Source organism: Anomaloglossus baeobatrachus, unplaced genomic scaffold (genome assembly GCF_048569485.1).
Source record: "Anomaloglossus baeobatrachus isolate aAnoBae1 unplaced genomic scaffold, aAnoBae1.hap1 Scaffold_4980, whole genome shotgun sequence".
Lineage (NCBI taxonomy): Eukaryota > Metazoa > Chordata > Amphibia > Anura > Aromobatidae > Anomaloglossus > Anomaloglossus baeobatrachus.
In genome coordinates this window covers 124-20,817 of record NW_027444334.1, presented here as the reverse complement: position 1 = coordinate 20,817, position 20,694 = coordinate 124, and the positions used below count along the sequence as shown (strand labels likewise).

Sequence of the window (20,694 nt, the reverse complement as noted above, 5' to 3'; positions counted from 1 at the left end):
TTATTGCTTGCCGGCAGCAGCGGGAGGGGATTAACACTATGACCGCTAGGACATAATTTTATTGACCGCGGTCATTAAGGGGTTAAAGTCTACGAGCTCCGAAACCAGTTTAGAATATCTAAAAAAAATTATTTACATAATTTTTCCAGTTTAGGAGTGAAATATAAAGTGGGCACATTTTATAATGGGGTTAATTTTCCCATTTTGTTGCCTTCATACAAGAAATGGGTGGTAAATTGTGCGTCAGCGAGTGCACAGATCCGTACGTCATGTGTGGGCCCCTTGTCTTCTGTTAAAAACAAGAATACATCGAATCCTAATTCCATTCCCTGTTCTTAATCGAAAAACTGGGAAATGATTTGTTTTTGCTCTTTTGTATTTTCCTACTCTTATTCCGGGAGCAATTATATGTTATTTTTCCGTTCAGATAATGTGCTACTTTCACAGTTGTACTATTTACATAGCACATTTCATGTTGAATATTTTTTAGTACCCAAATTATATCTCACCTCCCTTATCTCCATTAATTTTACAAATCGGCTCATCTCCTTCCCATTCAGGTCCTTATAATATCGGATCCTGTCAGTGGAGATCTTCTATAGAAGAGAATTCTCCTGATTGCCCCGTGAAGGATGGATATGGACAGGGACAAGATGGCGGAGAGGATATTACACCTCACCCTAGAGATCCTCTTCCGGCTTACTGGAGAGGTGAGAGATTCTGATGACGTCACATTACATCATTCTTATCTATGGGAATAACAGATGGACAGAACTGGAGAGGTGAGGACTCTGGAAATGTCTGGAGTGAGATTTCTTACTGTGTCTCTCCATAACCAGGATTACACAGTAGTGAAGAAGACCTCTAGTGAGCGCTGTCAGGCCCCTGTGTCTGAGGGATGGGGAAGACCCCTGAGCCCAATCACGGGGCCTCCACCTCACCCCCCGATACATGAGGACATCAATGACCAGAAGATCCTAGAACTCACCTACAAGATGATTGAGCTGCTGACTGGAGAGGTGACACTGCTGGGAATGCTGGGACATTATACAGTAACGCTATGAAGGGATCGGGGGTGACGCTATCATTGTATGTGTCAGGTTCCTATAAGGTGGATATTGTACAAGGATCTGTACAAGGACGTCATGATGGAGGTTCCCCAGCCCCTCACATCACCAGGTAATAGACAGGACTAAATACACACGGTCTATAATTATCTGTATGTAAGGAATGAATTCAGTCCCTGTATGTGTCTCCTCCAGTTCTATCCAGTAAGAGGACAACACCAGAGAGATGTCCCCGTCCTCTTCTCCCACAGGACTGTAAACAAGAAGATCCCGATGTTCCTCAGGATCATCAGGTAGATGGAGAGAAGGTGCCATGAAATCTCCTATGATGTGTAGACGGCTGTGAAGGTCTTGTGCTCAGTCTTGTTTTATCCTCCGGTATTATATGTGTTATACTTGTGTAATGAGAGCGGTGGAGATGGCAGGATTAGGAGAGATAACAGCTTTGATGATTCCTTTTAGTTCTCGCTCACACTACTGTATTTTCAGTTCTGTCCATAAAATAACACAGCGTCTCGCCCTCAGACCATTGTTATTGGATGTGGCAGTGCAGATGGGGATTTTCTTTCTCACTGACAGAATCTGTGTGAGAATAATCCCAGTATCCTCTAGTGTCTTCTGTAAATCGGAGGAGACTCGTCCATTCAGGTCTGTGTCTGCACAAACCATCAGATTCCCACCAGCTCCACCATACAGCAGACATTGTGTTACGGGTACATTGCAGTTCTGTAATGGAGGAAGCTGTAAATGGTCTTGTAAATTATTAATAGCGGCTGTAAATACCGGATTGTATATGGATGACAAATAAGAAAAGACTTGTCCTAGTTTTCTGGATGAAGCTGTGATGATTCTTTATCCGGCCGTGTGATCCCGGCATTAGAGGCCATTACATCCCGGGAAGAGAGGATTTATCTAGAAAGTGTAAAATCTTTCCCTTCCCTGAATATTTCTGCCTCCGGTCACATCCCGTCTGCCGATATAACGGGCTCCGCACCACAAAACTCACATCCAACTCATCAATTGTGGTGTTTTGGGTTTTTTTTGTTTTGTTTTTTTTTAAGCCGATTTTTGAATTCTCGTATTGATTAATGTTTTTTTGTGTCAAATTCTTCATATTGGTCCAAGTGGATCGTGAATTTTTCCTAAATGGCGGCAAGTTTGCACCAAAGTATTTGGTCTACACAGTGCTTTTTTTGCGCTGGTACGGCATACTGGAAAATCTGAAGAGCACCTCTGGCTCTGTCCACATGGCTAATTTGTAAACTGTACAAATTAGAGTAAACCACAACAATAGATAAATTAACGAGGTAAGATTCCAAAGAAACCACCCAAAAACACAACCTCTAAAAATATTTCTTTATTAATAATCATAAAAAGACATATAAAGACACCAAATGTCTATAACATAGAGGACAAAAGACAATGTGCCAGTGTATGACCAAATGAGGAGCAGAGGAAGTGTGCAGGATTATAGTATGAAATGCATAGTAGGATAGACTATATAGGTCTAGAAGGGGCTACATGGATCTACTACTTGCCCTTCCTACCAGCGGAGCGTGTCTTAATGTTTTGAACACCCCCCGCTTAAGATGGCTAACCCTGACTATCCCTGCTCTTAGCTGGTCTATGCCCACCACCAACCAGGTGAATTGTGTGAAAACAGGACAAACGTATAAATTAAATTCTGTTGGTTCCTGAATTAGACTTGAACATGTGTTCCAGTCAAGATACTGTAAAAAACAGCAGTTAGGATCAAGCTCCTGGGTCCACCTATTAGGCCGGTACCCCAAGCTTCTCCCGACGCGTTTCTCCCCCTCCTAACTTAATGTTCGGGGGTTCATCAGGGGTAAATTGCCAACAACACTTGGAAACACTACCAAGGTAAATAAAGCGGCGGCAAAATATGCCTGCTTGGTACGCCTTAAAATCTCCAATAAAGCATATTTGACTTCCTTTTAGCCAGAGAAAATTGTCTCAGCATAAATGGGATGTTGTTAGGTGAAGACACCTTATATCATATAGATAGCCACATTTCACAGAAATAGTCAGTATATCAATCTCTCGACTCCTGGATAGCACAGGAGTCCCACATAGCACAGTTGTAATACTAGGGCTCTTGTCAGTGCAAACCGGACAGGCTAGGAGAGGGAATCCACCTTCTCCTGTATTGGATCGATCTATATTCTATAATTCAAGCGGTGGCTCTTTTGGTCTTTTTATGATTATTAATAAAGAAATATTTTTAGAGGTTGTGTTTTTGGGTGGTTTCTTTAAACTGTACAAATTAGCCATGTGTGGAGCGGAGGCACAAGCAAAGCAGCTAATGGAGCTGCAGGACCTGCCTGACCTCAGGAGGGGTGGTGCCTCCCCGGACCTACAGAGGCTGTGATTGGCTGACGAACGCCTCTCAGCCAATCACAGCCACTGTAATGTTTCAGCCAATGAAAATGGTTGAAATCCAGCCATGATCAGTGCAGCTATAGCACTGATCATTGGCTGGAGCTGGGTGACCTCTGCTTCACCCGCCCCCAGCTCTGATTGGAGAGACCGGCCTTGTGACCGATCTCTCTAATCACTGTGGATCTGGGGCCAGAGCCGCTCCCCTCAGCTTCACTCCGGCGTCTGTGGAAGCTGAGGAGTGCGATCCCTGCAAGTGCCGCATTAGTAAGTTATAGCCGCCGCCCCCTCTCCATCTGCTGCCCCCCCTCCATCTGCCGCTGCTCTCCCCCTCAGCCGCTGCCCCATCCATCAGCCGCTGCCCCATCCACCAGCCGCTGTCCCCTCCATCTGCCACCGCTCACGCCATCAGCCGCTGCCCCCTCCATCTGCCATTGCTCACGCCATCAGCCACTGCCCCCTCCATCTGCCACCGCTCTCCCCATCAGCCCCTGCCCCCTCCATCTGCCACCGCTCTCCCCATCAGCCCCTGCTCCCTCCATCTGCCACCACTCTCCCCATCAGCCGCTGCCCCCTCCATCTGCCACCGCTCTCCCCATCAGCCCCTGCCCCCTCCATCTTCCACCACTCTCCCCATCAGCCGCTGCCCCCTCCATCTGCCACCGCTCTCCCCATCAGCCCCTGCCCCCTCCATCTGCCACCGCTCTCCCCATCAGCCCCTGCCCCCTCCATCTGCCACCGCTCTCCCCATCAGCCCCTGCCCCCTCCATCTGCCACCGCTCTCCCCATCAGCCGCTGCCCCCTCCATCTGCCACCACTCTCCCCATCAGCCCCTGCCCCCTCCATCTGCCACCGCTCTCCCCATCAGCCGCTGCCCCCTCCATCTGCCACCGCTCTCGCTATCAGCTGCTGCCCCTCCATCTGCCACCGCTCTTCCCATCAGCCGCTGCCCCTCCATCTGCCACCGCTCTTCCCATCAGCCGCTGCCCCCTCCATCTGCCACCGCTCTCCCCATCAGCCGCTGCCCCGTCCATCTGCCACTGCTCTCCCCATCAGCCCCTGCCCCCTCCATCTGCCACCGCTCTCCCCATCAGCCGCTGCCCCCTCCATCTGCCACCACTCTCCCCATCAGCCCCTGCCCCCTCCATCTGCCACCGCTCTCCCCATCAGCCGCTGCCCCCTCCATCTGCCACCGCTCTCCCCATCAGCCGCTGCTCCCTCCATCTGCCACCGCTCTCGCTATCAGCCGCTGCCCCCTCCATCTGCCACCGCTCTTCCCATCAGCCGCTGCCCCCTCCATCTGCCACCGCTCTCCCCATCAGCCGCTGCTCCCTCCATCTGCCACCGCTCTCCCCATCAGCCGCTGCCCCCTCCATCTGTCTCCTCCCCCCCTCCATCTGCCACTGCCCCCTCCATCTGCCACTGCTCTCCCCATCAGCCTCTGCCCCCTCCATCTGCCTCCCCCCTCCATCAACCGCTGCCCCCTCCATCTGCCACCGCTCTCCCCATCAGCCGCTGCCCCCTCCATCTGCCTCCCCCCTCCATCAACCGCTGCCCCCTCCATCTGCCACCGCTCTCCCCATCAGCCGCTGCCCCCTCCATCTGTCTCCCTCCCTCCATCAGCCGCTGCCCCCTCCATCTGCCACCGCTCTCCCCATCAGCCGCTGCCCCCTCCATCTGCCACCGCTCTCCCCATCAGCCGCTGCCCACTCCATCTGCCACCGCTCTCCCCATCAGCCGCTGCCCACTCCATCTGCCACCGCTCTCCCCATCAGCCGCTGCCCCCTCCATCTACCTCCCCCCTCCATCAGCCGCTGCCCCCTCCATCTGGGGGGTGAAGCTTTATGGGGACTGCCGTTTTCCGCCACCCAGTGCCTCAACAGGTAAACCGTGCACAGGATCTCCCGGCCGCCTGACAGCACCCCCCCCGCCCGCACCTCGCCTCAGAGATGCGTACCAGCAAATATTTTTTTAACAAAAAAAGCCCTGGGTCTACATAAAATAGCTCGAGTGTGGACTGGAGAACATTCATGACACAATTTCATAGTTTTTTAGGTTGAAGGTAGACCTGCCGTTCCTTGAAAAACTATTCATACCCAGTGAACTTTTCCACATTTTTAACATTACAAGCCACAAATGGATTTTATTGGGGTTTATGTGATACCAACACAAAGTAACAAACACTTGTGAAGTATAAAGGAAATTATACATGACTTTCTAAATATGTTAAGAAATTTAACTCTGAAATTTGTGATGTGCATTAGTATTCAGCCCCCTGAGTGAATACTTTGCAGGACCTCCTTTCACTACAATTACTGCTGCTAGGCTCTTGGGGGCATGCATCTACCAGCTTTGCACATCTAGAGGTGACATTTTTGCCCCTTCTACTTTATAAAACAGCTCTATCGCAGGTAAATTGGATGAAGGCGTCTGTGAAGAAATTTTCAATTCTTATTATTTTACTTATAAAAAATATCCATTATTCTATAAAGACCAAATTTGTGGAGTTTATGACTTATAGTTGTCCTGTGGACAGATTCTCCCCCTGAGCTCTGCATCGCTCCTGTTTCTCCATTGACCACAGACCTCTTGGCTGCTTCTCTATAATTAGTGCTCTCCTTGCTTGGGATGTCAGTTTAGGTGGACGGCCATGTCTTGGTCATTGTGCAGTTGTGCTATATGTGACAACTTGGCATCTAGAGATTTGTGTGAGGGGTGAATGGTTCTTAATTAGGCCAGACCTTTTGTTTCTTTGATTGCCAAATCAAGAGAAGTTGGCCATTGTTTAATTTCAGACTGACTGGAGCCCTATATCCTGTTAAATATGGATTGCCTCAGCCTCTTTGACAATGTCAATTAGAGGAATATTATGCAGTCGAATTGAACTGAACCAATGAGAGAACGGCCATCTACCACCAATCTTGTAAGACACAATATTCTGAAGTGAGACCTTAGGGTATAAAAAGGGCTTTGCTCCTCTTTCCACATTCATTTTGCAGGACTTCAGCCTAAAATCCACATTTTTAGCTGGAAGATCACAGATCTGCTTCACTGCTCAATGCTGAGCCCACAATTGTGCCTGGAGAACCCAGGTGAGGACAATTCAGTTGCCTGGCTACATATCTTGCTGTCTTCGTTCAGCTTTCTAAGCTTGCCGCTATCTCCTCTCAGTGGGTGCTCATCAAAAGCGAGGTGCTGCTGACTGGGATAGTTGGCCCAGGAAGCCCCGAAGTCGCAAAGATTCTAATCCCTCGTGAGCCAATGGATGGGTGAGGCTGTCGCTTGTACCATCTTGTGATCTTTCTGGAAATGCACAATATGATTTTTCCTATTGGAGAACCAGTAACATCCTACCAAGGTGTGGTTCCCTCACCCTGTGTTGTCTGAGAAGTGTTCTGCCCAGGGGTGGGATTCAGCCGGTTCTGGAGAACCGGTTGTTAAAATAGCAGCCGGTTCCCAGAACCGGCAAGAAACACCTGCGGCGATCCGGTTCTCTGTATTCATTTGTGCTAGTGTCTCTTTAAGACACTAGCACAAATGAATCCCCGCCCCTCCGCGCCGCACTTCCTGGTTCAGTGGAGCCTACTGGCTCCCTGACTCGGCGTGCAGTGACGCGCTGACGCTGCAGAGATGGTACGGCAGCGTGAGAAGGTATCTCCTCCTCCTGCCGTCTGTCAGCGTCCAGAGAGCCGCGGAGGAGGACGGGAGACACAGGAGAGGCCGCCGATGCAGCCAGGTAAGCGCTCAGTGGGCCGAAGATGCAGGGAGAGGGCCACATAACATGGCAGCTATATGGGGAGAAGAGCCACATAAGATGGGAACTATATGTGACTTTATGGGGAGAGGGGCCACCTGAGGGGAGCGCTATATGGGGAGAGGGGCCACATAAGAGGGGAGCTATATGTGGCTATATGGGGAGAGGAGGCCACATAAGAGGGGAGCTATATGTCGCTATATGGGGAGAGGGGCCACATAAGAGGGGAGCTATATGTGGCTATATTAGGAGAGGAGGCCATAATAGGATGGTATTTGCATGGAGAAAGGGGCCATAATGGGATGGGATCTGCAGGGGGAAAGGGGCCATAATGGGATGGGATCTGCAGGGGGAAAGGGGCCATAATGGGATGAAATCTGCAGGGGGAAAGGGGCCATAATAGGATGGGATCTGCTGGGGAAAGAGGCCACATGGGATGGGATCTGCAGGGGGGGAGAGACCACATGGGATGGAATCTGCAGGAGGCAAGAGACCATATGGGATGGGATCTGCAGGGGGGGGAGAGACCACATGGGATGGAATCTGCAGGGGGCAAGAGACCACATGGGATAGGATCTGTTGGGGGAAAGGAGCCACATGGGATGGAATCTGTAGGGGGAAGGTCGTTGTGAGGCAAATCCCGGGATATGAAGATGAATTATGACTTCCAGTCATAATCGCTCATCACTCCCTGGCAGTGCCCCCCCTCCCTTCTTGTTCTCAATGTCCAGCATCTGTGAAGGTGTTACACCTCCATGGCCATCTCCTGTGATATGGAGATGAGATGATGTGGGAACAATGGACACAGGATGACTCCCTGCCGTGACCCTGTGGTAGGAGCTGCTATCTCATTAGCAAGCTTGGAAGTATCCAGACAGAACGACTCCAGTAAAAAATGGTTCATATCTCGCAAGCCATATTTCCGATAAATATGGCAACCATAAAAATGGTGTCTCCGCATGCGGACGATGCTGGCACACCCTTTTTATGGGAGCGGGAGCTTGGGAAATACCCCAGGCGTGATATCAGCCAATGTGGAACTAGTAGACAAGTCACGAGTCCTCTCGTTCTGTAGCTAAATTCATAGCTGTCACAATGAGAGCATTGGCGTCCGCCTACGACGCTCCCAGGCCAAGTTATGGCCATATTCCATGTTGTGGATTTTGTCCATAACTCCAGCCAGGGGTGGAGCAGTGCTCCCTCTGAGGTCACGAAGGTAGGAGGGGACCTGGATTTGCCCAGGTTGATAACCCTACTTCGGCCATTTTCCAGGGTTCTTTCGCTGGGGGTCACGTGCAGGAAACATCTGTGGGAGTTCCTAGAAACCTGGTCTACAGCGCCCCCCTGTGGCCAGACGCACAAGGTAACTGATTGAACTGCATACCTGTTTGTAAACCATGCTTTATCTGTAACTGTACTCTGACATATGTATATTCTGTAGATTCCCTATTGTATATATTGTAGTTTCTAGTGTGCTTTAGGCTGATTAAATTATATAATTAATCTTGGGCTGTTCTGTTATCTCGATCTTGAATCCCACGTCTGTGTGTTCGGCTAATAGTTACCGTGAAGCGGTTGGTGGCAGCGAGTTGTGCCAAGGATTATTGTGGGGAGGCCAGTGAGATTCGGGGAGGTTTTATATATTCCGCCCGCAGAGGTCGGGGGAATAAATACCCTACTCTCACCGGGGACCCTTCAATAATCGGCATAAGTAGTATAGCGGCCTCCTTGCTTATTGTCGGGCAATTCCATAATTGGCCTGACTATAAGAGGGGCGCTAGAGAGCGCGTCACGTGCTCTGTCTGTCGGTCGGGAGGTATAAAGGAGGGGTGACCCCACTTGTTACCCCCCGATTGTGACGTACTGGTAGCCAGCGCGGGGGATTTCTGAGTGACCCCCCCCGGTGGTTTGTGACATATTGGTGGCATAGCGGTGGGATCGAGATAATAGTGTGTGTGAGTGTGAGACCCATACTCCCAGACACTAAAGACTGCCTGCAGCAGCTGTGGCTGCTGGGGTCTTCAGACTAGCTCAACACTAGAGTGTCAGAGTGCAGATACTGTAAGGTGTGTGGAGGCATCAGGTGTCAGTTCTGTGTCAGTGACCAAAAGTCTGCAAGAATGGCTGATGGCACCAGGAGCAGAGCTAGGCAACTGGCCAATGCTAAAGCAGGAGCCGAAGAGAGGGAGGACGGTGCTGTGGACAGTAATGAGGAGGTTGCCCACGAGTCCTCCAGGAGCTCGACGCCAGAAAACAGCTCTGCAGAGGACATTGCACAACCTGGCACTGATGGACAAGATGAGGAGCAGCTCACCCAAGGGTCCTCAACGAGCCAGATGCCAGCCCTCCGCTCTGCAATGGACAGTGAAGCACCAGGCTCCGCAGCGGGCCGCAGATCACCACGTGCCATTCCACCGAGCCTGGGAGGCTCGGATAGCCTTCTTCAAATGGCTATGGCCCTTCTCCAGGCTGGAGACCGGGATACCTACGAGATACTCATGGCCGAGCGTGAGCGACAGGCAGCGCGTGACGCTGAGGCTGCGGAGCGGCAAGCAGTGCGTGAGGCTGCGGAGCGGCAAGCAGCACGTGAAGAGCGCCAGGCAGAGCGTGACTACCAGCTGCAGCTAGCTCAGCTCCGGCCCTCATCAGCCACACGTGACCTTCAAGACACCAAACTTCCAAAGGTCCGTGTTGAGGACTTCCCAGTGCTGGAGAAGGATGGAGACTTGGACTCTTTCTTGACTGCTTTTGAACGGACTTGCCTGCAGCACCATCTGGACAAGGACCAGTGGGCCAAATACCTGACCCCCCGTTTAAGGGATAAGGCCCTGGATATCCTTGGGGACTTGCCTGCTGAGGCAGATCAGGGCTACGACACCATCAAGCTGGCCCTGATCCAACAGTACAACCTCACTCCAGAGTCCTACCGCAAGAAGTTCCGGAGCCTACAGAAGGGACCAAAGGACTCCTGGGCTGACCACCGGCGGGCACTTGCCCGAGCTGCCGACCACTGGACCCAAGGCCTGCAGCTTTCCACCGGACCGGAGATCCTGGACTTGTTCATCACGGAGCAACTCTTGTGGAACTGCCCTGAGGATCTCCGCCAGTTCATCCGAGACCAGAAGCCAAAGGGGTCCACGGCTACAGCTGCCCTGGCCGATGACTACACCAACAATCGGGCTCCTGAGGCCAGGAGAGCAGCCACCAGCAGCACCTGGAGAGGGGGTAAGATGAACTCTGCGACTGCCCCACCTGCCCCTAGACTGCAGGGGGTGTCCCCCTCAACTCCCCTCTCCAGGCCCGTGGCAGAACCAAGACGGTGCCACCAGTGCAACCTACCTGGACACTTCAAGGCCATGTGCCCTCAGCGTCCCAAGGCCCCGGCTCCGTCCCCGTCCCAAGGGCCGCCCAAGGTGTATTGTGTGGGTGGGGGTGGTGGTAGGTCCCTGGACAGCTTCCAACCTGTCACCGTCGGCCGGTCTGTGACCATGGGACTGCGAGACAGCGCCTCGGAGGTGACTCTGGTGCGGCCTGAGATGGTGTCCCCCCAAGACTTGATCCCTGGAAAAACCCTCGCTGTCTCCGGGATTGGAGGCATTGACCCGGCGCTGCCTGTTGCTGACATTTATGTGGACTGGGGCGCAGGGCGAGGGGTGGGGGAGGTGGGGGTAACTGATCGGATCCCCGCAAACGTGCTACTTGGGACAGATTTGGGGCAGATAACCTCCCAGTTTGGGCCCCCACCAAGGGCTGAACCTCCAGCCAGTACGGACATGACTCCTGACAATGTTAATGTGTTATCTATGAATGATGTGAGAGAGGGGGGAGTGAACTCTGATATTTCTGCTTGCACAGACACCATAGACACACACACAGCTGCAGCTGTGACAGGGGAGGGGGTCAGAGAAAGGTGTGACAATGCCTCTACAAGTAATCAGCCTGTGAGCTGGGATCTGTTGCCCTCTGCAGGGATAAGCAGAGAGCAGGGTGCTGCAGGGGGAGGACCAGTGTGTGGGGTGGGGGCTACCACAGCAAATGTGGGGTCCCCAGAGATTTCACAGCGGGGTTCTGTTGCTGCAGGAGGGGAACAGGCAGGTGAGATTGGGGCCGGTCCAGGAGCGGAAGTGCTCCCAGGTAAGATCTCGGTGCATGGTTCCCCCACAACCGGGGTGTCAGGAAGCCAGGTAGGTCTGCCTGAACCGGCGACTTGGTCAGGAACGGAGGAGGAGCAGGCACGACCCACGGTCGCAGCGGCTGTGGCCGCTGTCACCCGCAGTGGGAGTGCTGGAAGCCAAGGGGCCTCCCGGAGGTCCGATAGCTCTTCCCCTTCTGACCAAGTGGCAGCCGAGTCAGGTGGAGGCCAGGACACAGGTCCCGGGGTACTGACCGAAGATGTGACAGTCTCGTCGATTCTGGCCACATCTAGTCAGGGGTTTCAGGCAGCGTTAGAAGCTGACGACAGCCTGAAAGCTCTTAAGGAGCAGGCGGCACAGCCTCCCTCGGACTCGGACCCGGAGCGAGTGGTCTGGGACCAAGGACGGCTGTACCGGGCCACGGTCCAGCAGGGTTCACCGGAGGCGTGGCCCAGGGACCGACAGTTGGTGGTACCCTATCCGTTCCGGACGGAGTTGTTGCGGATCGCACATGAGATTCCGATGGCCGGACACCTAGGGATCGCTAAGACCAAGGCCAGGTTAAACCAGCATTTCTACTGGCCAAAAATGGGGGCCGATGTGGCTGCCTACTGCCGTTCGTGTGAAACCTGTCAGAGAGTGGGGAAGGCGGGGCCACACCCCAAAGCCCCACTGGTATCTCTGCCAATCATCGATGAGCCTTTCAGGAGGGTGGCTGTGGATCTGGTCGGCCCGCTGGCCATCCCCAGCAGCTCCGGGAAACGCTTCATACTGACGGTAGTGGACTATGCCACCCGGTACCCAGAAGCAGTGGCCTTGTCGTCCATTCGGGCTGACAAGGTGGCCACCGCATTGCTGGAGATTTTCTCCCGAGTGGGTTTTCCCCAGGAAATGCTCACTGACCGGGGGACCCAATTCATGTCCCAGCTGATGGAGGCCCTCTGTAAGCAAGTCCAGGTGCGACATCTGGTGGCCAGCCCGTACCATCCACAGACTAATGGCCTGTGCGAGCGGTTCAATGGCACCTTAAAGCAGATGCTTAAGATGTTGGTCGACTCCCATGGGCGTGACTGGGAGCGGTATCTCCCACACCTGTTATTTGCTTACCGGGAGGTTCCACAGGCCTCAACAGGATTCTCACCGTTTGAGCTCCTGTACGGGCGACGTGTGCGGGGCCCCCTGGCTCTGGTGAAAGAGGCTTGGGAAGGGGATTTGGCCACCCCTGGAGTGTCGGTTATCGAGTATGTCATGCGCTTCCGGGACAAAATGCAGGCCTTGACGCAACTGGTACACGACAATATGGCTCAAGCCCAGGCCGATCAGAAGCGTTGGTACGACCAGAACGCTTGTGAGAGGACCTACCAAGTGGGTCAAGAGGTGTGGGTACTGGTCCCCGTACCACAGGACAAGCTTCAGGCAGCCTGGGAAGGCCCATACCTCGTGTACCAGCAGCTCAACCCTGTGACGTACCTGGTCACCCTGGACCCTGCCCGTGGAAGGCGGAAGCCCTTCCATGTGAACATGATGAAGGCACATCATGAGCGGGAGGCATGTGCGCTCCCCGTGTGCAACCTGCCCGAGGAGGGAGAAGCGGAGACCCTCTTGGATATGCTAGCCCAGGTTAGGGCAGGCGGATCCATTGAGGATGTGGAGGTTGGCCACCAGCTCTTGGAGGACCAACGGTCCCAGCTGTGGGCCACCCTACACCCCTTCCGGGGGTTGTTTACCAACCAGCCCGGAAGGACTAACTTGGCTGTCCATCACGTGGACACTGGGGATCATCCCCCGATCAGGCGTTCAGCATATCGGGTCTCCCTGGAGGTGCAGCAACACATGCGCCAGGAGATTGACGAGATGCTGAAGCTGGGGGTGATCCAGGCATCCAACAGCGCTTGGGCCTCGCCTGTAGTCCTCGTCCCTAAGAAGGACCGAACCACTCGGTTCTGCGTGGACTACAGGGGGCTCAATGCTGTCACGGTCGCCGATGCGTACCCAATGCCACGCATCGATGACCTGCTCGATCAGTTGGCCGGGGCTCAGTACCTGACCATCATGGACCTGAGCCGGGGATATTGGCAGATCCCCCTGACTCGCAAGGCCAGGGAACGCTCTGCCTTTATTACCCCATTTGGACTGTACGAGTCCACGGTGATGCCATTCGGGATGAGGAATGCCCCTGCCACTTTCCAGCGGATGGTCAACACCCTGCTCAAGGGACTTGAAGGGTACGCGGCCGCGTACCTGGATGACATTGCCGTCTTCAGTCCCACCTGGGAGGACCACCTAGAGCATCTAGCACAGGTGCTCAGGCGGATCCACCGGGCAGGTTTGACCATCAAGCCGGGAAAGTGTCAGCTGGCCATGAGCGAGGTCCAGTACCTCGGTCACCGGGTAGGCGGGAGAACACTGAAGCCCGAGCCTGAGAAAGTGGAGGCCATCGCATCCTGGCCCACCCCCAGGACCAAGAAGCAGGTGATGTCCTTCTTAGGGACCGCCGGGTACTATAGGAGGTTTGTTCCACGCTATAGTAGCCTGGCAAAGCCCTTGACGGACCTCACCAAGAAGAAGCTGCCCTCTGCAGTCGATTGGACAATGGACTGCGAGACAGCCTTCCAGGCCCTAAAGGACGCCCTGTCCAGCCCGCCCGTGCTACAGGCAGCCGACTTCACGCGGCCGTTTGTAGTACAGACCGACGCCAGTGACTTCGGCCTCGGTGCGGTGCTCAGCCAGGTGGACTCTGCGAGCCAAGAGCACCCAGTCTTGTACCTGAGCAGGAAGCTGTTACCAAGGGAAGTGGCCTATTCCACGATGGAGAAGGAGTGCCTGGCCATAGTGTGGGCCCTGCAGCGTCTGCAACCCTATCTATACGGGCGCCACTTCATCGTGGAGACGGACCACAATCCCCTCAGCTGGTTGCACACCGTCTCTGGGACGAATGGGCGATTGTTGCGATGGAGCCTTGCGCTCCAGCAATACAACTTCACCATTCGCCACAAAAGGGGCCGTGACCACGGTAACGCAGACGGGCTGTCCCGACAAGGAGAGGTCGCGGACGGGCGCACGGGGGAACACCGGAGTGTGCTGCCCCCTAGCGCCCTCAAAAGGGGGGAGGTGTGAGGCAAATCCCGGGATATGAAGATGAATTATGACTTCCAGTCATAATCGCTCATCACTCCCTGGCAGTGCCCCCCCTCCCTTCTTGTTCTCAATGTCCAGCATCTGTGAAGGTGTTACACCTCCATGGCCATCTCCTGTGATATGGAGATGAGATGATGTGGGAACAATGGACACAGGATGACTCCCTGCCGTGACCCTGTGGTAGGAGCTGCTATCTCATTAGCAAGCTTGGAAGTATCCAGACAGAACGACTCCAGTAAAAAATGGTTCATATCTCGCAAGCCATATTTCCGATAAATATGGCAACCATAAAAATGGTGTCTCCGCATGCGGACGATGCTGGCACACCCTTTTTATGGGAGCGGGAGCTTGGGAAATACCCCAGGCGTGATATCAGCCAATGTGGAACTAGTAGACAAGTCACGAGTCCTCTCGTTCTGTAGCTAAATTCATAGCTGTCACAATGAGAGCATTGGCGTCCGCCTACGACGCTCCCAGGCCAAGTTATGGCCATATTCCATGTTGTGGATTTTGTCCATAACTCCAGCCAGGGGTGGAGCAGTGCTCCCTCTGAGGTCACGAAGGTAGGAGGGGACCTGGATTTGTCCAGGTTGATAACCCTATTTCGGCCATTTTCCAGGGTTCTTTCGCTGGGGGTCACGTGCAGGAAACATCTGTGGGAGTTCCTAGAAACCTGGTCTACAGCGCCCCCCTGTGGCCAGACGCACAAGGTAACTGATTGAACTGCATACCTGTTTGTAAACCATGCTTTATCTGTAACTGTACTCTGACATATGTATATTCTGTAGATTCCCTATTGTATATATTGTAGTTTCTAGTGTGCTTTAGGCTGATTAAATTATATAATTAATCTTGGGCTGTTCTGTTATCTCGATCTTGAATCCCACGTCTGTGTGTTCGGCTAATAGTTACCGTGAAGCGGTTGGTGGCAGCGAGTTGTGCCAAGGATTATTGTGGGGAGGCCAGTGAGATTCGGGGAGGTTTTATATATTCCGCCCGCGGAGGTCGGGGGAATATATACCCTACTCTCACCGGGGACCCTTCAATAATCGGCATAAGTAGTATAGCGGCCTCCTTGCTTATTGTCGGGCAATTCCATAATTGGCCTGACTATAAGAGGGGCGCTAGAGAGCGCGTCACGTGCTCTGTCTGTCGGTCGGGAGGTATAAAGGAGGGGTGACCCCACTTGTTACCCCCCGATTGTGACGTACTGGTAGCCAGCGCGGGGGATTTCTGAGTGACCCCCCCGGTGGTTTGTGACCGTCGTCCATTCCAATTTTAGCAGGGCTCCTTTAGTAATAATTTTTAAAAACTGTAGAAAAAGCGTTTAATACAATAAGAGTGACAGTGACTTGAACATTTGGTGCTGGACAGGAGAGTGACTGTAGAGGAGGGGAAGAAGGGGAAAGAGATATAACTTTAAATTACTTGTATTTTTTAGTTGAGGAAAGTGCGTGAAAATGGGTGTGGCTAACACAATGGGTGTGGTTACTGAATGGGTGTGGTTTTCAAATGGGCAGGGTTTACAGAGAACCTGTTGTTAAAAATTTGAATCCCACCCCTGGTTCTGCCCACAAAAAATGAGTGTGAGCGTTCAGTGGGATGAGCCCTGGTCCGAGCGGTCTTTCTGAAGACAGCCAGGCCAGCGGACAACTGTACCCACTGACCCTCGTGTCTCCACACTATACTCCTGCCATTTTTGGATGATGGATTGAAAAGTGCTTAGTGAGATGTTCAGAGCTTTGGCTATTTTTTTTTTTTTTTAATTTATTTTTATAACTGAACCCTGCTTTACTCTTCTCCACAACTTTATCCCTGACCTGTCTGGTGCGGTCCTTGGTTTTCAAGATGCTGGTTGATCCCTAATGTTCTGAAACAAAACTTGTAAAACCTTCACGAAACAGCTGTAGTTATAATGAGAATAAATGATACTGGTGACTCAATTTACTAATTATGTGACTTCTGGAGGCAATTGGTCACTCAGGGACATCATACTACAAGGGACTGAATACAAATGCACGTCACAATATTCAGATTTATATTTTTAAAATATTTAGAAAACCATCTATCATTTCCTTTACACTTCACAAATACTTGTCACTTAATGCTGGTATATCGCGTAAAATCACAATAAAATACATTTACATTTGTGGGTATGATGCTAAAATAAGTGGAACGTTACGGGGTGTGAATACCTTTCCTAGGGGCAAAATGCCTTCATGACTCTAAAAATATCAGACTAGTTCCCTGGATCAATGTCCCATCACAAAATTTAGTCTTGATAACCTGCCATAATATACTTTTTATGGAAGGCATCCAAGCCCACCTTGAATTTTTTGTAGTCTATCAACATTTATCACATCATGTGTCAGAGAGTTCCATATTCTCACTGCTCTTACAGTAAAGAATCCCCATCTGTGATTATGATTAAACCTCCTTGTCATCATTGCAGGCCTCAGTTGTAAAAAGCTCATTAGAAATATCTCAGTAATGCCCCTGATATACTTGTACATTGTAATAAAATCGCCCCGTAGCCTTTGTGTTTCCAAATGAATAACCCCAGGCTTGCTAACCTGTCCTCCTAGTGCAGACCTTCCATTCCTTTACTGGTCGCTCTTCTCTGCACCCGCTCTAGTTCAGTTATGTCCTCCTCATTCACTGGAGCCCGAAATTGTGCAGAATATTGTAAGTGTGGCTGCACTAGTGACTTGTATAGAGGCAAAACTGTTCCTGTCCGGAGCATCTGTGCCTCCGGACAGGAGGCTGCATCCTATTATGTTATCTGCCTTGGCAGCAGCTTCCTGGCACTGGTTGGTTTTCTCGTCCAGCCACGTCTTTTTTAGTGTCAATTTTCTACAGTATTTTTGAGACTATTTAAAAAAATTGCAGTCTAAGGCGGGCTTTGCACGTTGCGACATCGCAAGCCGATGCTGCGATGTCGCACACGATAGTCCCCGCCCCCGTCGCAGCAGCGATATCTTGTGATTCCTGGCGTAGCGAACATTATCGCTACGCCAGCTTCACATGCACTCACCTGTCCTGCGACGTCGCTCTGGCCGGCGTCCCGCCTCCTTCCTTAGGGAGCGGGTCGTACAATGTCACAGCGATGTCACACGGCAAGGCGGCCAATCAAAGCGGAGGGGCGGAGATGAGCAGGATGTAGACATCCCGCCCACCTTCTTCCTTCCGTATAGCCGCCGGCGGCAGGTAGGAGATATTCCTCGCTCCTGCGGCCTTATACACAGCGATGTGTGCTGCCGCAGGAACGAGGAACAACATCGTACCTGTCGCGGCAGCGTAATTATGAAAAAGTAGGAGCCTACACCGATGATATGATAATGACGCTTTTGCGCTCATTAATCGTATCATCTAGGATTTACACACTACGATGTCGAAAGTGACGCTGGATGTGCGGCACTTTCGATTTGACCCCACCGACATCGCACGTGCGATGTTGCAACGTGCAAAGCCGCCCTAAGAATCAGACGAAAAAATCTGAGAAGCTAAACCCCCGCAAACAATGGCAAAAATTAAAAAAAAACAAAATTCCCAACAGGCGAATACTCATAAAATGGTCACATGCCATACATGTGGAGTAAAACCCGCTTCTCAATATTATTGGATTAAGGATTTTCACTTTGGTTCCCGCAGCCCAAAACCATGAATTGTCTTCTTCTTCATGTCATACGTGTTAGCGTTATTTCTGCTGCCAGTGATCGGATATAAAGTCTCCAGTAATTATATTACTATACAGGATTCTTTATCATGTCACATCGTCATCTTCTCCCCATTCAGGTCCCTACAATATCGGATCCTCTCAGTGGAGATCTTCTATATAAGAGAATTCTCCTGATTGCCCCGGGAAGGATGGATATGGACAGGGACAAGATGGCGGAGAGGATATTACACCTCACCCTAGAGATCCTCTTCCGGCTTACTGGAGAGGTGAGAGATTCTGATGACGTTACATTACATCATTCTTATCTATGGGAATAACAGATGGACAGAACTGGAGAGGTGAGGACTCTGGAAATGTCTGGAGTGAGATTTATTACTGTGTCTCTCCATAACCAGGATTACACAGTAGTGAAGAAGACCTCTAGTGAGCGCTGTCAGGCCCCTGTGTCTGAGGGATGGGGAAGACCCCTGAGCCCAATCACGGGGCCTCCACCTCACCCTCCGATACATGAGGACATCAATGACCAGAAGATCCTAGAACTCACCTACAAGATGATTGAGCTGCTGACTGGAGAGGTGACACTGCTGGGAATGCTGGGACATTATACAGTAACGCTATGAAGGGATCGGGGGTGACGGTATCGTTGTGTGTGTCAGGTTCCTATAAGGTGTCAGGACGTCACCGTCTATTTCTCCATGGAGGAGTGGGAGTATTTAGAAGGACACAAAGATCTGTACAAGGACGTCATGATGGAGGTTCCCCAGCCCCTCACATCACCAGGTAATAGGACTAAATACACATGGCCTATAATTATCTGTATGTAAGGAATGAATTCAGCCCCTGTATGTGTCTCCTCCAGTTCTATCCAGTAAGAGGACAACACCAGAGAGATGTCCCCGTCCTCTTCTCCCGCAGGACTCTAAACAAGAAGATCCCGATGTTCCTCAGGATCATCAGGTAGATGGAGAGAAGGTGCCATGAAATCTCCCTATGATGTGTAGACGGCTGTGAAGGTCTTGTGCTCAGTCTTGTTTTATCCTCCAGTATTATATGTGTTATACTTGTGTAATGAGAGCGGTGGAGATGGCAGGCTTAGAGCTGATCATAGATGGGACCTCTCCATCTGTCTGTGACTTTTACAATATTTGTTTCAGGGTGAAGATCTGACCCATATTAATACTACAGAGACATATGTAAGGGGTGATGAGCGGAGTAAAGAGGAGATTCCTACAGATAACCGCCCAGGTGAGTAGTGACCACTAAATGCAGAGAAGTCACAGATTCTTCTCAGTCTCCGGCTGTGGCTGCTTTATCAGGGTTGTAGTCCCATCATAGAAAATGGTCACCATTCTGCTGCTAGACCCCCACATGCTCCTCCTCCCAAAACTGTCCCCTTTATTTTGGGCATTGGATGCCCTTCTGTTGGAGTGAGATCTGTATCAGCCAGATCTTACAGGTAGGATCCATCCTATCCCCTGAAATTAGAAGATGTTGACCCTTAGGTGCCCAGATCTCTAATCTGCAAAGCCAAATGACAACGTACGTAGAATGTGCATACAATTCAGAAAATCATGGGAAGAAAAATCTAATCTGTATGGTGGACCCCTGAGAGAAAGCGGAGGGTAATGATGCTGGTGACGTCCTAGAATCTTGACATCTTATTGCTGAATCTTCCTTCTCTCCCTTCTGCTGAATGTGCTGATCGGGTCGTTACGAAGGTCCAGTCTTTCTTGCCAAACTTCCATTTTATGACGAGACACCATTCCATGAGCAGTGAAATTCCTACTTTCCGGTCAATCGCAGTACATGTAAAATAGATTTGCTGCCTCTGAGTTACACATGGGACATAAAGAAAATTTAATATTTCCGATCTGTTATTACTGCTGAGACTCTATGATGACGAGAGGAGGGAGTAGCTAGAGGCAGAGGGAGGAACTTGGGGTTGAGGGAGAAGCTGGAAACAGGGAGGAGGGAGAGGGAGGAGCTAGAGGCAGAGCCCATTCCTCTTGTATCTACATAGTATCTCATCAGAATGATAGAGACACCCCCGGTGAACTCAGCCAATGACTGCAAAACTTTGACTCCAAATGGTCTTTGTTCTGTGTTGAGGAAATAAATGTTACAATACGCACTATAAGGAAAATGTATCTACCGTCCAGATCGACTCGCGACTCCAAAATCTGATCGGGAAGGGATTTGTGGAAAGCAATAGAAACACCCTTCGGTTTATTATTTGGGTTAGTAGAAAGGGAACAGGCATTGTAGTATCTATTTGAATACAGTGGTACCTTGCTTAACGAGAACAATCCGTTCTGGGACTGTGCTTGTTAATCAAGGTACTCGTTCAGCACAGCAAGATTTCCTATAGGAAATCATTGCAATGCTGACGATCCGTTCCACAACTTCTAAAATGTCCCATCCTGGTCCCCTATTCTGTCATTCCACACATGCACAAACACACACACAAACACACACAAACTTACACAAACACACATGCACGCACACACACACACATATTATATGCTC

At 51.3% G+C, this 20,694-nt stretch overlaps 1 protein-coding gene across 1 annotated transcript; it reads left to right on the top strand.

The window, feature by feature from the left end:
* Positions 1–631: 631 nt before the first annotated feature.
* On the top strand, positions 632–19,413 carry LOC142282121 (oocyte zinc finger protein XlCOF29-like; the record flags this gene model as incomplete). Its single annotated transcript, XM_075332940.1, has 5 exons — positions 632–710; positions 840–1,019; positions 1,101–1,179; positions 1,263–1,360; positions 19,323–19,413. Coding segments are annotated over exons 1-5 (526 nt in total), but the record flags the coding sequence as incomplete, so codon positions are not given.
* Between the last annotated feature and the right edge of the window lie 1,281 nt (positions 19,414–20,694).